The sequence below is a fragment of the Quercus robur genome, chromosome 11, assembly GCF_932294415.1.
Source record: "Quercus robur chromosome 11, dhQueRobu3.1, whole genome shotgun sequence".
Lineage (NCBI taxonomy): Eukaryota > Viridiplantae > Streptophyta > Magnoliopsida > Fagales > Fagaceae > Quercus > Quercus robur.
The window spans coordinates 19,337,145-19,352,876 of NC_065544.1; the positions used below are offsets into that span (position 1 = coordinate 19,337,145).

General features: G+C 35.5%; 1 protein-coding gene across 1 annotated transcript; it reads left to right on the forward strand.

Annotated features, from left to right (window-relative positions):
• Positions 1-3,010: 3,010 nt before the first annotated feature.
• Positions 3,011-8,919, forward strand: LOC126705561 (kinetochore protein NDC80 homolog). Its single transcript, XM_050404615.1, has 4 exons — positions 3,011-4,243; positions 4,782-5,028; positions 8,148-8,294; positions 8,540-8,919. Exons 1-4 carry the CDS (start codon positions 3,129-3,131, stop codon positions 8,765-8,767), a joined length of 1,737 nt encoding a protein of 578 aa, XP_050260572.1. The 5' UTR covers positions 3,011-3,128; the 3' UTR covers positions 8,768-8,919.
• The last annotated feature ends 6,813 nt before the right edge of the window (positions 8,920-15,732 follow it).

Sequence of the window (15,732 nt, forward strand, 5' to 3'; positions counted from 1 at the left end):
TGTTCTTTTCCACCTTTCTCTTCTAAAATTGCAAGCAAATAATAAACAAAACAATAAGTCTAGGGACACAAAAAATTTCTCCGTTGACGAGTTTTAAAATTACTAATGGTCAATGATAAAGTGATGGTAATAATGAAATGAGAAGATACGAGAACTATTAAAAAACCCTAATGATCATTTTTATTTATTTATAAAAAAAAAAAAAAACTCATCAATTTAATTATTGTAAAATATGGTAACCTTTTCTTCATACAAGGAAGCGGTGCCCAACTTTTGGCAAGTCAGACAATTTCCCCCAAAACCTCATAGACTGCTAATGTTTATGAAAGAAAGAAAATTGATATATATATATACACACACACTAGCCTCATCACATGCACGTGCAATAAGGCTCTTATTTTGAGTTTAGTAACCTATTTATTCATTCATACCAATTTTTGGATGATGACACTAAGTGGTTATCTTAAATAATAATTGCTTGTAGATAAGGATAACGTGGGAGATGTGAGTTGAGATGTGTTTAGTGTTTACACATATAAATGCTTTTTTTTTTTTGGGGGGAGAAATAAACTAACAGTTAAACACACACACACACACTTAATTACACTCTCTCACCAAGCTCAAAAACATTACTTGCTTTATTTTGAGATAGATAATTGCTTTAGAAAAATTGTTTCAATTTGAATTTGTCTTTTGTTACACCGGAAGGGATTTGTAAGAAGCTAAAATTTAGGATTTTAAAAATGAGTAAACCACTAGTTTAGTATGTGCTAATGTTTAGGGAAAAAATTATCAAATGTGTGTGTGCTAATTTTTAGGAAAAAAGTTTGTATTTGTCTAGTGGGAAGTTAAAAAAAGATTTCTCAAGTAGTTTTTTGTTTTTAAATTTTGTTAACTTACGATTTTAACCCCATTTATTTTTATTTTTTAGGAATAATGACCATCTAATTAGATTATGGGTATTTTTGACATTTTTTAGAGTGATAACTGATAATCATTTAGAAATATACACATCTTTTTAAGAAAATTGAAATTTATATATCCTTTTAATAACAAGAAAATTGAAATATTGGAAACTATCATTGACACAAAAGTATAAACAAAGTTTCTCTCCAAACTAGTTTGGAGAGAAATCCTTCAAACTCTTCATTTATCTTTATATTGAATGTGAATTTTGAAAATCTAAACGTTGTATTGCATGTTCTTATTATTTCCTTCATGTTTGCAAAATTTCAAGAAGATCAAAGATCAATCCCTATGTCATCAAGTAAATGTTAAAATTTCAAGTTTTTATGATCTCAAATTGTGTATAAAAAATAAGTTTATTGATCAAATAGTAAATAACATCCAATTTGAACAAAATTTGATATGTATGTTAAGAACATAAGGAGCATGAAACTCAACGGTTAGATTTTCAAAATTTACACCTAAAAAAGAGATATATGAGAAGTTTAAAGAGTTTCTCTTCAAACTAGTATAGAAATATAGAAAGAAACTTTGTTCCAAAAGTATGAAAGAGCATAAAAGGCTAAAAGCAGCTTAGAGCAACCACTCAATGAAAGAGCATAAAAGGCTAAAAGCAGCTTAGAGCAACTACATGAGTGGTTGCAGAATCTTGCAAAATAGAAAAAGTAGTTCATTTTACACATTTTGATTATAAAAAAAAAAAACCCCATATCAGTAGGTGTAAAATTGTGCATAAATGCACAAGTGCTACAGTAATTGTGTATATATGGATAGTTACTGTAACTCTTGCATTTAATATTTTACTTTTTTTTTCTCTCTCCTTCACCTCACTCTCTCTTTTTCTATCCGGTGCTTCTCACTCTCACTCACCGATCTCCGAAGCAAGTCGCCATTGATGATCTTTGAAGCAAGACGCCACTGATGAACGAAGAAGCAAGCCGTGCCACCTTTGCTCTTGCCATGCCGCCGCGATCGCTGTTGAAGCTTACTCACCGATGTGAACTTCGAAGCTCACTTGCTGAAGCTCTCGTCGTGCCACCACCAATCGCTGCTGAAGCTTTGTTTAATCAGTGGGTTTTGGGGTTTTGATCATTTTTAATTTTTTGTTTGATCACTGGGTTTTGGGGTTTTGATTTTTTTAATTCGTTGTTTGATCAGTGGGTTTTGGGGTGATGGTGGTTGATGATGGTGCTTGGTGATGGTGGCTAATGATGGTGCTTGATGATGGTGGTTGATGCTAATGCTTAATGATGGTGGTTGATGCTAATGCTTAATGATGGTGGGTTGATGATGGTGGCTGGGTGGGTTGATGGTGGCTGTGGATTGATCGTTGATGGTGGGTGAAGATGAATATTTTATTTGAATAAATGTGTATAGTAGACAAACTAATGTGGGTGTTTTGTAAAAAATGAGGGTGAAAAATAGAAAAAAAGTAGGTTATTTTTTGCAAAATTTACAAAATTTTTGCATCAATTCATGTGGATGCTCTTATGCCCAACACAAGAGTGGGTCCAACTCCAACCCAAAATCAATCATCACTACTCATCATCTCCAAATTTTTTTATAAAAAATTATAGTATCATAAATAATGCTATAACTTCTTCTGCAACTTTTTATATAATTAACTATGATTAGTGAAGAAAAAGTAGTAAGTTTATCAATTCAGTTGGATACTTAAACATATTTTGTTTACAACTAAGTTGGAATATTAGTTTATATATTAATATATATTTTGTTTATCAACTCAGATGACAAGTGTGATATATTTTTTTCTACTAAATTTAATAATAATAGTAATAAAAAAAATAGTCCAACCCATGGGTTCAACTTGACTCAACTCATGTGAGTTGGATTAGGTTAAATTTTTTTTTAATTTACCATGATGGGTTGGATTAAAATATCCCCTTAATCTGACTTAATCCGACCCATGTACACTCTTATAAGTGACCGTCAATAACCCAAAAAAAAAAAAAAAAAAAATGCCACGTAGAGAAAAGTTGTGGCATTATTTGCGGTGCAAAGAACTCAATTTTAAATTTTCCATAAAGCCCTAGCCAATTTTCCAATCCAAAAGTAACAAAGCGGGAAAAGTCAGTCAAAAACAAAAAACCTCACTAGAAGAAGAAAGGCGATCGTCGAAACTGGAGTGAGTGAGTGGAAAAATGAGAGGCGCAGGAGGGTGGCGACACCGTCCAAAGGAGTCCTTAGCGGCGGCACAACCACCGCCAACTCCAGTGGATCAGTTCCGTCAATTCAACCAATCGCGAGACTCAGACGCAAGCTTCGGCAGCAGCCGTCCTTCCTCCGTCGGAATCCCTCGTTCCTTCGATCTCCTCTACAAGGACCGTTCGCTCCAACAATCGGCCCTCTCCACCATCAACTCCTACTTCTCCTCTCTCTCTCACCCTCCCTTCAAAGCCTCCTTGCCTTCCGCCAAAGAAATCACCGACTCCCTCCGCTTCCTCCTCTCCCGTCTCCAGTTCCCTTCCTCCTCCAAGCTCGACGAAGATCTCCCCTTCTTGCTCAAATCCCTAAATTACCCTTTCAAATTCAACAAATCCATTCTCAAGGCCCCCGGTACTCCTCACCACTGGCCTTCCATTCTCGCCATCATTCACTGGCTCGTCCAGATCGCTCTTTTCAACGACAATCTCTCCGCTTCCGCTTCTTCTCCTCCCGCTCTAGCCGATAACGATCTGAAGTCCTATGTTCTCCAGAGTTACTTGCACTTCGCGCGCGGCGACGACGACTCCGTCGACGCCTTGGACGGCGATTTCGTCGAGAGATTGGAGCGGAAGAAGCTTGATTTGAAGGAAAACGTCGACGTTTTGTCCGGAAACGTTAGGGAACTGGAGGCGAAGGCTGAGGCTTTGAGGTCTGCTCCTTCTCAGAAGGAGCTGCTCGAGAAGGACAAGGGGCTGTTGGAGGAGGATGTGAGCAAGTTCCACACCATAATCGGGGAGTTCACGGAGCGCATGGGTTCAATGGAGAAGGCGTTGGAGGAAAAAGAGAAGGAATTAGAGGCTAAGGTGCAGGAGAGGATGAGGATTGCTGAGGAGAACGAGGAGTTGAAGAGGAGGGTCGAGACGCAGACTTTGAATGCGCGCGACATGGATAGGATGAGGAGAGAGTTGCAGGCCGTGGAGAGGGATATTGCCGAGGCCGAGATCGCGAGGAACAAGTGGGAAGAGAAGTCTTGGGATCTCGACACCAAGATTGGACATCAGTTTAAGGAGCTCGAGGCGCTCGCTATGGAGTGTAACCAGGCCATGAGAAGGTTAATTGTGCCACTTTATATGTCTATTCATTGATATTTGGTGTGTGTTTATACTGTTATATATATATCATTTGAATTCAGAACAAGCGGAACTTCTAATGTTTTAGACAATTCAGCTTTTTCTTGCCATAAAATGAATTGGGAATTTTGGTATTGCAGGGTTATATAGTTTTGCCCACTGCCTGAAATGTGAAATTCCCATAAAATGTTCCTAGTGTTCTTATGTAGTTCGTGAAGATAGACATTTGTGATTGAGATAGAGAGCAGTGAGATTCCTTTGATGCACTTTCACATTAGTCACTTTTGTTTTCTTGATCCTATGCGTGCTTCATCCTCGCAAAGGGAATGTGCTTCTTTGTACTTTGGTGAATATTTATGATAGCAATCTTTAAGCAGCTAATAAAGTGTCAGGGTGTTGTTGATCATTTCTTTATCTTTTTGTTTTTTAATTCTGTCTTCTACCTTGTGTTAAAACTGACCCAGTATGTTGGTTTGATCTTAAACTCTAATACGACTGCTCCATCTGTTGTGGTTCTAGGTTGAAGCTTGGTAATGATTTTCAGTATGTTTTAAATGCCAAAGGGTCTACACCTGCAGAGATAATGGGTATTGACTACAAATCAAAACTTAAGCCTTCACTTAATTCCTATGCTGATGACATACAGAAGAGTTCTATGGAAAAATTAGAAGAGTTGATTTCCCTTCAGCAACAATCGAAGGAAAATGCTGCTAAGATTGAGGGGAAAAGAAATAATATAACAGCGCTTCAATCCCGCATTGAAGAAGTAAGTGCATCAGGACTTGGTCTTTGCACTATGATATTGATGGGTAGATCTTATATATTTATTTTATTCTACTGTTATGTTCTCTAATACTTTGAACCCACCACCTAGTTCTCATCGTTCTTTTTTCTTAAAAAGAAGAAATAGGAAAAAAGGTAAAATATGAGTAGAACCATCACCTGTGGTGAAATTGTGAAGTAATGAAGATAAAATGGCCCGAAATAATTATGAAATTTAGAACTCATAAAATTCTTGATAGAAGAGTTTACAAGGGTTTTTTTTTTTTTTTTTTGGGGGGGGGGGGGGGGGAGGGGGGATGGGGCGTTTCATAAATTCCCTGTGTTGGTGGAAGGGAGCCAATCTCTATACATTTAGTTCAATTTGTATCCAGGAATTTTATTCTCAAATGCAGAATTGAATATCATTTTTGGCGATGAACAGCCTGCTATGACATCGTATGAAATATGGTACCATTTCTTAGATTGACTGGGAAATTTAGAGTGCCATTGGTGATATGCTGGTGCATTTTACTCTACTTGAAGCCGCCAACCATATTAAGTTTTTTTGGAGGATGCATAACTAAAGATGCTGTTAAGTAGGTAGTCGAATTGTTAGAATTCATAATTCTCCTAAAGTCCTAATTGAGATAGATTCAAACATTTTTCAAAACAATTTCTATAGGTTGTCACTTTGTCATGAGTCAGGTTGCATATTGTGAAGGGATTTATTAAACAACACTTTTGTTTCCTGCTTTTGACAATTTCCTTAGCTAATTGTGTGCGTATGTGCTTATTTGCTGGGGGTAATGGTTTACTAGTTTCTAACTTGTGTTTGATATTTTCCTTAATGCATCGTTGTGTGTGTATTTTGACATTAGAAGTACTATTAGCATGCTCTTCCTCATGAATGCATGTAAAAGACTTAATTAAACTCTACCCTTCCCCAAACAAACAAATTAACACGCAGATTTAAGGAGGTCTGATCTAAAATGATAAAAAATTGAAGAAAAAGAAGGAAAAAGGAAAAGGAAAACTTTTATAAGAACATCTGCGTGTACTATTCAGTTTTTTTTTTTTTTTTTTTTTTTTAAGTAAAAAATTTTCAGTTTCAGCTAAATAAGCTGTTCTAAAATAGACTCAGAGTGGGTTGGAGGAATTTTTCGTCCAAAAAACTGTCCAAAGAAAAATGTGGGTAGGAGGAATTTTTCGCTCAAAAAACTGTCCAAAGAAAAATGTTTAAACTGTTAAGAGACTTAGAAAGAGAACTGTAACCACAGGGTTAAATATAATATGTTGATCTAAAGTGGCTGCAATTCTAGCTCAATTGGCACCTCTTCCCTTGTAAGTGTCAGGTGGAGGGTAAGGTTGTGGGTTCAAGACCCATTGGGTGCGTGTGTAACTTACCTTTCAAATAATAAAAAAAAAGTTGCTGCAATTCATTTTTCAGGTTGTTAAATGATGTAATGAATCATCTGATTTAATATACATGGGTGGTTTTCTAAATCGCTATGTAATGGGTTGTAGGTGATTCCTCCAACTTGGTTTGGAGGAAAATTGTGTATGAAATGTCAATAATCTTTGCCATAAAATGAGAATATCTCCTTTGGTGGAATGGCCTGGGATGTATTTGTAGCACCAACCAATTTTGTTGTATGGAGATTATGGTTTTATTCTTTTGGACAATGTTGATTGGCAACAAAGTATTTGTGTATCGTATCCAATCTGTTATAGTTAAGCTTTGCTCGGTTGATTTGAGTCCATTACTCCATTTCCAGGAAAATATAGAGTAGACAGAAAAGACATGTGGCACTGAATCAATCTTTGAGGTTCTGAAAAATAATAGTCCAATTTGCAAAAGCCATTAGACGACAAAGAGATTGATGATTTACGAATAATATGTCAAATAGAAAATGGAAACTGGTTAAAAAATTTAGCGTAATATAGAAATAGGAATCGCACCAGGAAACTAGTTGAAATTACCATTCACAGTTTACGTCTGTTTTGGAGTTTGTTTTACTAATCAAATTGGAGTCCTAGTTCTACTAGACAAGTTGAAGATCTAAACAAAATGTGTCATTGTACTTATTATGTTTAAACTATGAGAACTATGAGATTTTTCTAGGAGATTTTAAGTATCTTGGGTAGATTTTTATTTTGAGTACAAGTTAGGCTTTAATTACCTTATTAAGTTTTTAGTTTCCTAGTCTAATTAGGAGTTTATTGATCGGTAAAGTAGGAATTCTAGTTCTACAAGAAAAAAGTTTAGATTTAAAGTCTATATAAGTGTGTCACTGTACTCAAATCAGTAAGTGTTGATTAATAAAAAATATTTAATGTTTTGAGTATTGATACATGTAGGCCTTTGTGTGTTCTTTTTATTTTAACCTTTTATCTTCTTGTGTTTCTTGTGGTATTGTTTATTGTTATTGTTAAATTCAATGCTTATTAGAATAATGGTTAAATGATAAATTCACCATTTTTTTGTCTGCTTAAATTATTGGGTAAGTGATGACTGATCATGGTATCAAATTAGATGGTTTTTGAGTTCAATCTTCACTCTACTTTTCATTCTAAAATTAAAAATTACATTTGTTGGGACTTATTAAGGGGATTCCAGGCCCATTTATGAAAGAGAGTGTTAGTATATTGGTTAATTGATTATATTCACATTTTTCTTATCAACCTATGCTTTTTTGGGATAGGTGTGAGTTTATCAATCTCAAATCAAGTCCATGCTCTAACGTATTAAAACCCTAAAACCCACCACTGGCAAACAGTCAGATTTCCTCAGCTTGTTGGCATTGTCCTACCCCAATAAATACGGTGTTAGTTGTAGTGGCAGGGTTTGGGATGGTGGAGGTGGATGTGGTTTGTTCTTGTTTTTTAAATTTCTTCTCCTTGCCCTTATTTCCATTTTGCTTTCTAAAGTTATATGTTACATCCCCCCTCCCCTCCCTCCCCTACAATTGAGGCTATGGTTGCCTCTAGGCTTTTTAAAAACGAGAGATCTTGGCTTGGTCATTCTTTTCTAATGGTGGTGTAGAGGAACTGGAAAAATAATAATTTTATAAAGATCTCTAATTTGATGTTTATCTTCTGCTGCATAAATAATTTTAATTTCAGTTGGAAGCTCAACTGAGTTTGCTGAAGAAGGAAACACAAGAGTACACTTATAGCTGTGCAGCAGAAGCTAAGAAGATGGTGGAGGAAGTTCAAATGGAGGCTCATAACTTAGATATTGTGGAAAGAGAAGCAGCAGAGGTTCTGAAGGTATTTCCTCATTTATTGCTTGGTCAAACAGTTAAGGCATTACATTGTGAGAATGATTTTTAAAATCTGACCAAATACTATAACTTTGTGGGTAATTACTTTGTTTTTCTCAAAGTGGGTAGCTTTCACTTTGATATTAATGATCTTTTTAAAATAAGTTTGATATTACTAATCTACTCATATCATTAAGTGAAAGAGCATAACGTGCTAGATGCGTCCTAATTAATTGTCATGTTTTTGCAAAGACATCTGAGTGGAGGTTGCAGGAAGCAGTCAGACAAAGTGAAGAAGAAATTCAGATGTGTGCTCGTGAACTCTTTTCATTGGTTGATTTTGTCTCGAAATATAAAGAATATGTGGAGTCCAGAATTTCAGAAATGAAGAGCAATCTTTCAGAAACTGTTGTTGCCGTATCAGATGCTTACAAGAATTCCTTACCTGCACACCTCCAACTTATGAAAACAAGTTTGTAGAGAAGTTTGCCCTCTGGTTATGCGCAACAACGATTCATTGCTTACTGTCTTTGCTAATGTCTAGTATAAACACCTCTGTGAATCCAATCTCTTTTGTTAGGGAGCTGTGATGTCAAACTGACGTATATAGTAGTACAATTGCCCTTTGTGAATTTTCCCTTGTTGAGCTATGTTTTTATTGGTAACTTATGTAGTGCGTTACTCAGTTAGAGTTGGGGATACCACCTACCCGGCATGGTTGGTAGGGGTCCTTGTATTGCTTTACATGATACTTGGCAAGAGTTGAGAAATTTGAGTAGTGGCGCATCAATGAATGTGTTGTACCCACGATGATAGCTTTATCAAGGTTCTGTGGTATACATGTATTACTCATTGTCATTACATGATGTGGAGTTGATGAGTTTATATCAAAGATCTTTTTTATTTTTTAATTCAGAAAAAAGAAAAAGAAAAGAAAAGTAGGGAATGGCTTTTTGATTAGGAATTAGGATCCATTTGGATTCATACAAAGAGTAACATTATCATTTGATAATGAATATAATCATGAAAATTTGAAAAGTTATTGGAAAAAATGTCTTGAACTAAAAGATTAATGAAAAAGGATACATTTTTATTTTTTAATTTTTTGGGCATTGTGTTCGTGGCAGCTGATCATAATGAAACACTTGTAGGTCTCCAAATGGACTCTTGAACACAAATGGAAAAAAAAAAAAATAAAAAAAAAAAATCTTTTTTCGTTGTACAAAACCAACGTAGGTTCTTTTACAAGTTTACTCTCGTTTTCACTAATGTAATTTAGTATTATGTGGATATTCAGAATCCGATGCCCTCTCAAAAAAGAGAATCGGAAAAAAAAAAAAATTAAAACCTCTGCAAAATAAATAAATAAATAAATTTGCGGTATTTCTTATACTTATGTTTAATTTGTATATTTGGAAGAATAAAAGAACATGTTTATGTTGTAATGGGCCAACTTTGTATGCCGAAGGACTGGAACAATTTAGATTGTGGATGGAGTACTTTTTCGATCCCAACTTCAATCCATGGCCACCATCATTGGGTACATTGATATATTCCATACATTGCATCATATAGTTTAGTCATAGAGTTGAAATCGTGAGAAGTTATGAGAAGTAAGGAGCAATTGATGCTTGACATTTGCTTACCCTTGATCCTATCACAAAATTGTAGGTTATGTTTGGTAACCTATTTGGTTTTTTATTTTTAAAAATTTGTTTTTGGGAATAAAAAAAAAAAAACAATTTTCTTGTATTTTTGAAATCAAAAACAAGTTTGGTTAGTTGAAATTAAAAAAAAAAAAGTTTTTTGAAGAAAAAAAATAAAAAATACTAAAATATGTTGTTATTAGGATTTGAACTTTAATGCTAACTTATTAAATGAGACAGATTCATTTAATCAAATGCGTGTTTTTTTTTTTTTTTTTTTTTTTTTTTTTAACTAGAATCTGAAAACAGTCTTTTGTATGTTTTCAGTTTCTTTCATAAATGGAGTTTTGAAAACAGTTTTTGTTTTCTGTCCATTTTGAGTTGCCAAACAAGTTTTTTAGTTTCAAAAATAGAAATTGAAAATAAAGGGGAAAAAAAAGTTACTAAACATATCTGTAGAGGCACCAAGATATATTGTTTTTGTAATCAATTATAATATTTGTAAGGGCACGTTTTTGATCCCTGAGCCCAAAGGGTTAAAAGATTTAGGCCCAAAGAGTCTAATATAATGAATTTGTAGAGAATGAGTTAGAAAACTATGCTCTAATGAGTTAGACAACAATTATAGTTGACCTAGGTGACAAGAAAGCAAAGATAAACTAGTTTTATACAAAGAAAATCGTTCTCGGCACAATCTGAGGAGATCAGTTCTTGTATATATCTCTTTTGAATTTGGTTACAAGTTCAGTTCTTGTTCCTACAGTATTTTTCTCTTAATTCTTTGATCCCCTCTCCTTAGGGTATTCTTTATTTTTTATACTGTCTTCCTTCTTTCATCTCCACCCTCCACATGTAGACCAAGTTTTTGATGTTGATTCTTGTTCCATCATCACCTTCCTGAAGTCTTTTGGAGTAGCTGTAAGGCAGAAAATTACTGTTCAGGTATCATTTCCACATTAATGTGGCCAGAGAGTTAGCTACAGAGCATTCAATGTGGTGGTAACAGCTTTCTCTTAGATATTTCATAGTTCCCCTTTGTCCTGTGCCTTCATGACGTGTATCCTTATCAGGAGAATCTCCCGAAACGTTGCCCTGGATGACAAACCACACTTTCAGACCTTTGCTTTGCTTAGTTGAGAAGGCATTCCTCCTTGGACCACCTTCTTGGACTCTTATGACCAAACCCCACCTCTTCATTCACTAATGCAGACTCCCATGACAGCGTTTACCCGTCCTCGGACTATTAGATGTCCTTGGATTAGGCCCTCGGCCCAACATATATATAGATATATACTATTGGGCCTACCACACCTACAATAGCCCCTCAAAATTCTCCTCTCTTACTCCTCAAGAAGAAAGGAGGATTTCGATATCACTACAATTACCCCGCTCTTATCATACATCTCTGTCTGCGCAGTACCTTTTTAACTACCCAACGCACTCTCCTGACGCTTCGACATCCGAGACGTGCCTTCATTAAATTTCTGTGGCTCCATGTTTCCCACGTGTTACGGTGCGATGTGGATCTAACGGTTGGGGATTTTATTGGAACTCGGGCGGGAATTTTCTCTCTTGTCCCTCTCTCTAATATTGCTTGAACACTTCATTCACTTCACTTTTGCACTTATTCACTTCACTTGCACTTATTCACTTCACCTTTGCACTCATAAATATCAAGAGCCAGTCCGAGGAGAGTTTCTTTCTTTGCATAAGTCTTTTTAAACCTTTTCATTTACTTTTCCTTCTACGTTTCTTTACACAGAGCCTTTTTCTCCTCGACCCTCTTAATTTCCCTTTACCATCTTAATACCTCCAACCCTCTTTCATATATGGGTAGATTCGCTTACTTGGTAGACTCCGTGGAGAGTATAGAGAGCTTTAAAGCTCAATATAGAATCCCGCCATGAGTCTCCATTAGATATTGTAAGGAAGGGGAATGTCACATCCAGAGGCAGGAAAGAGAAGGGGCAATCCCGATGATAGCTTTTATGGAGGGAGGGATGAGAATCCCTATGGGCACAATCACTAGGGATTACTTAAGGGTTCATAGATTAGCCCCCACCCAATGTGCACCAAATATGAAAAATAAACCGGGTACTCAAGAATTAAGATATAGTAATCTTCAAAGTGGCAGTCTATATTCATGACTTTGTATTACTATGAATATTTTATGAAGGGGTTGCATGTACAATAAAGTCTTGGGATATAATTTATTAATAAGGCCTAGAGTGCAATTATATTTATATAGTGATATTAAATATAATTAATGGTAACTTTAGATTTGTCAAGAGTTGACAGAAAAGTCCAAGGCCCATTGGAGTTAGAGTCTTATTTGTTTCATTTTGGTCTCACTCCAAGCCACACACTTAAGCTCAATTGGAATGGCTCAAAAGACTAGCCCAATTAGATAATCAGTTAGATATAAAGGGAGAAATATACAAAATTTTATGCGACACTAATTGTGTAATGAAATGGTGTGTGTGTGAGTATAAACCATTCTCTTTTTCTCTCCCCTTGGAAACTGATTGAGAGACCACACTTCTTGGGCACAAGTGGAATTGGATTGAAGATTAAAAGTGTTCCCAAGTACTTCTCATCTTTGGTTTTGAATTTCACCACACTAAGTTGCACTCTCTTGTTCTTATACTCTGAAATTTACATAGTACATGATATCAATTGCGAATGAAGTATATTCGTTAATTTTTCGCTACGTATGTTTTGTATGCGATACAAATATGTATTTTTTTCAACAATTGGTATTAGAGAGGTCTTCAATTTCGAATTTGTATAACATGTTTTGTGAGTTTTGCAATTAGAGATAGTAATTTCATGTTGTCAGAAGATTATATATTTAATTTTCTGCATGGTTGTTGAAATTATTATTTGATGAAAACTGATATTGATGTTATGATGTTGTTTAAATTTGATATTAAGTATGTTAAATTGAACTTTAAGGCTATAGCATCAATGAAATTCAGTTTTGATGTTGTTGAGGTCTAAAAAGGATCATAGTGAAGGAAGCCCAAAAGAATGAGTCAAGCCCAAAAGGAAAAATCAAGCTAAGCCCAAAATAGCAGATACAAGAGACCCATGAAGGAATAAAAAAAAAGGCCTAGAGGATCTCGAAGCCCAGACAAAGAAGCATCCAAAAAAAAGAGAATCACGGTAAGGGATAAGAAGCAAGGATCCTCAGGAACCATCAAGAGGTGCGGATCCCTTCAGGCACAAAGGCAAAGGAAGACTAGGACAGCTCGAAAGAAAAAGACAGAAGAAGAAAACAAGAAACAAAAGCAAAAAGAACGAGAGCGCTAATAGAACCCAGCGACCTCTCATGGTACAGACAGAAAAAGCCTCGGGGAATCAGAACGGGGAAGCACAAAAAAAAGAATGATAATAAGCGGCTTTCAGGTTGGTAGAACAGGATTTCGCCCAGATGGGAAAGAAAAGGGAAAAGAGGAAAACGCCAGAAACGGGGATGCCGAGAAGGGCATACCTCAGCACATCCCAAAGAAAATGGCCAACCAGGAACTTTCGAAAGAATCAGAGCTGAAAGAAGGAAAGAATGAGAAAAAACGGAAATGGGACTTACCGAGATGATGGGAACAGGACGTGCTCTGTTTGCAAAAGGGTAAAACAGGGGAACCAACGGTTCCCCGGGAAGACCAAAAACTCCATTATAAAAGGAAGGGATGGGTCGTGAAGAAAGAGCAGCGAAAAAAGAGAGAAACACAAAAAAGAAGAGATTTTCTAGAAAAACTATCAGAAAAATCTGTGATGACGAGAAAATACTAAGGGAAAAACAAACATTGCTTCCCGGTATCCTGTAAAAGCCACTATTGCACATACTCGGATTCAACGAGAATCAAACTTTGCAAGTTTTGAAGGCTGAAATAGCCATTCAAGACTGTAATTTTTAAGCTTGATTGAACCTTGTATCACGTCCTAGTGAGCTTTTTGTAATCAAACAGACAATGTATTAATGAAACATGCCTCATATTTCCCAGGATCCTTTCAGCATTAATTTTTATCGCTTTGCTAATCCTGTTTCTTTCCTTCTGAATTTACCCTGTTAATTTCTTTTGGCATTCCTCGATACGAATATCCTTGCTTGTCAGTTTTTTTTACATTGTCAGGAGCATCCCCTGTATTCCACTTGATTCTTAAACAGCTCGTTAGCTACGGTGAGTCAAGGCCCGGTTCACCAAACCTTTTCATTTAGGCCCGGGATCCTTGGGCCTGAGTGTCACGAAAAAGGCACTCTCACAGATGTCAATCTCTACCTATTATGTTCATATGAAGGTTGTTTGTTCATGGAAAATTATTGAAAACTACTTCAGAAAAATTCTGGAAAATTTGAGTGAAACAATTTGCATGTATTAGGAAAATCAGATTTGCATCTTAAGAAAGATGCAAATCAGTTTTGATTTGAGAAAAATTTAGATCTGTTTCTCATAAAGATGCAGATCTCTTTTTGTTTGAGAAAACTCAGATCTACATCTAAGGAAGATGTAGATCTGTTTTTATATTGAGAAAAACTTTAGATCTACATTTTATAAAAATGCAGATCTGTTTTTGTATTGAGAAAAATTCAGATCTACATTTTATAAAGATGCATATCCGTTTTTGTATTGAGAAAAATAATTGGTTATATGTAGATAATTGGAATTAAGAAAGAGAACATAACAAATTATATAAACACAATCAAGATCATGCTTTAACAAGACAATGATTAACAACTCATGCTATGGATAAAGGAAAACATGCATCATCATAAACATGAAACATAAAAGAGAGAGGGTGATTGAAAACAACCTCTTGCGTGAGCACTCCTTATTCTTGAGAGGATGTTTTAGGGTTTAAAGAATTTTGTTCAATTCTCTTTAAAAACTAAAAACCCTAATTTAAGCAGCAACACTTAGAGAGGGGATTAGAAAATATGAATGGTTTGAGAGTAAAAAACGTATGCCCTTTAGAGTGTAGAAAAAAAAGTGCTGAATTATGAGGTTCAGTCTCTATTTATAGAGGCTAGAAGACTCTAAAAAATAGGTACAAACGATTAGGGTTTGAATCCAGATGCATCATTTTGCAAAAAGATCGAAAAGGGTATGCATAATCGCCACTCGAAAGCCGTTGGGCCAAAGCCCACATCAGGGAAATTCGGCCCTTTTAGAGTGCCGTTCGGCACTCCAAAAGTGCCGAATTGGCCCTATGGCTCCAAATGCACTTTCGTGTTCGAGTGCCGTTTGGACTCCTCTTCTAGGGTTTTTTGGCCGATCCTTGTACCTAGACGCGTTTTCATCCTCCACCTATGATTTTTCATCTTTTTTTTTGGATAATTCAGGATATTTAAGAACAATTATCTTGTAGATAAATACCCTAAAATAAATCTTGATAAAATTTAGATTATCCACAGTTTTATTGTTATCCAATCATCCCTTTTATTCTCATGCATGCATCCCTATTTTAAATACTAATTATCAACCAATCACAAAATTATTTAATTAATTTTAATTGTTTAACCAATTAGAATTAATTTAAATTGATCATGTGTTGTCGATTCTACCTAGACATAATGCATGCTAACCATGCAAACTTGATCATGCGATATCTTTCGATCCGATAGTCCGATTTGATAACCAGAAACACCACTGTGACCGTTAGAATCTCAAGATCATTTTTATGATATGTAATGAATGAATTAATGCATGTAATGTAAAGACAAGATGATGCATGTAATGCAAGAACAAATTGATGCATGTAATGCAATTATGATTTTTGGGGTACATGGATTGGTCATTC

What these genes read in the sequence shown, in the direction of transcription:
- LOC126705561 (XM_050404615.1), top strand. Translation starts at nt 3,129, where the DNA reads ATGAGAGGCGCAGGAGGGTGGCGACACCGTCCAAAGGAGTCCTTAGCG. An exon ending in TGTAACCAGGCCATGAGAAG is followed by an intron (nt 4,244 to 4,781) that starts GTTAATTGTGCC and finishes TTGTGGTTCTAG; the next exon opens with GTTGAAGCTTGGTAATGATT. An exon ending in TTCAATCCCGCATTGAAGAA is followed by an intron (nt 5,029 to 8,147) that starts GTAAGTGCATCA and finishes TTTTAATTTCAG; the next exon opens with TTGGAAGCTCAACTGAGTTT.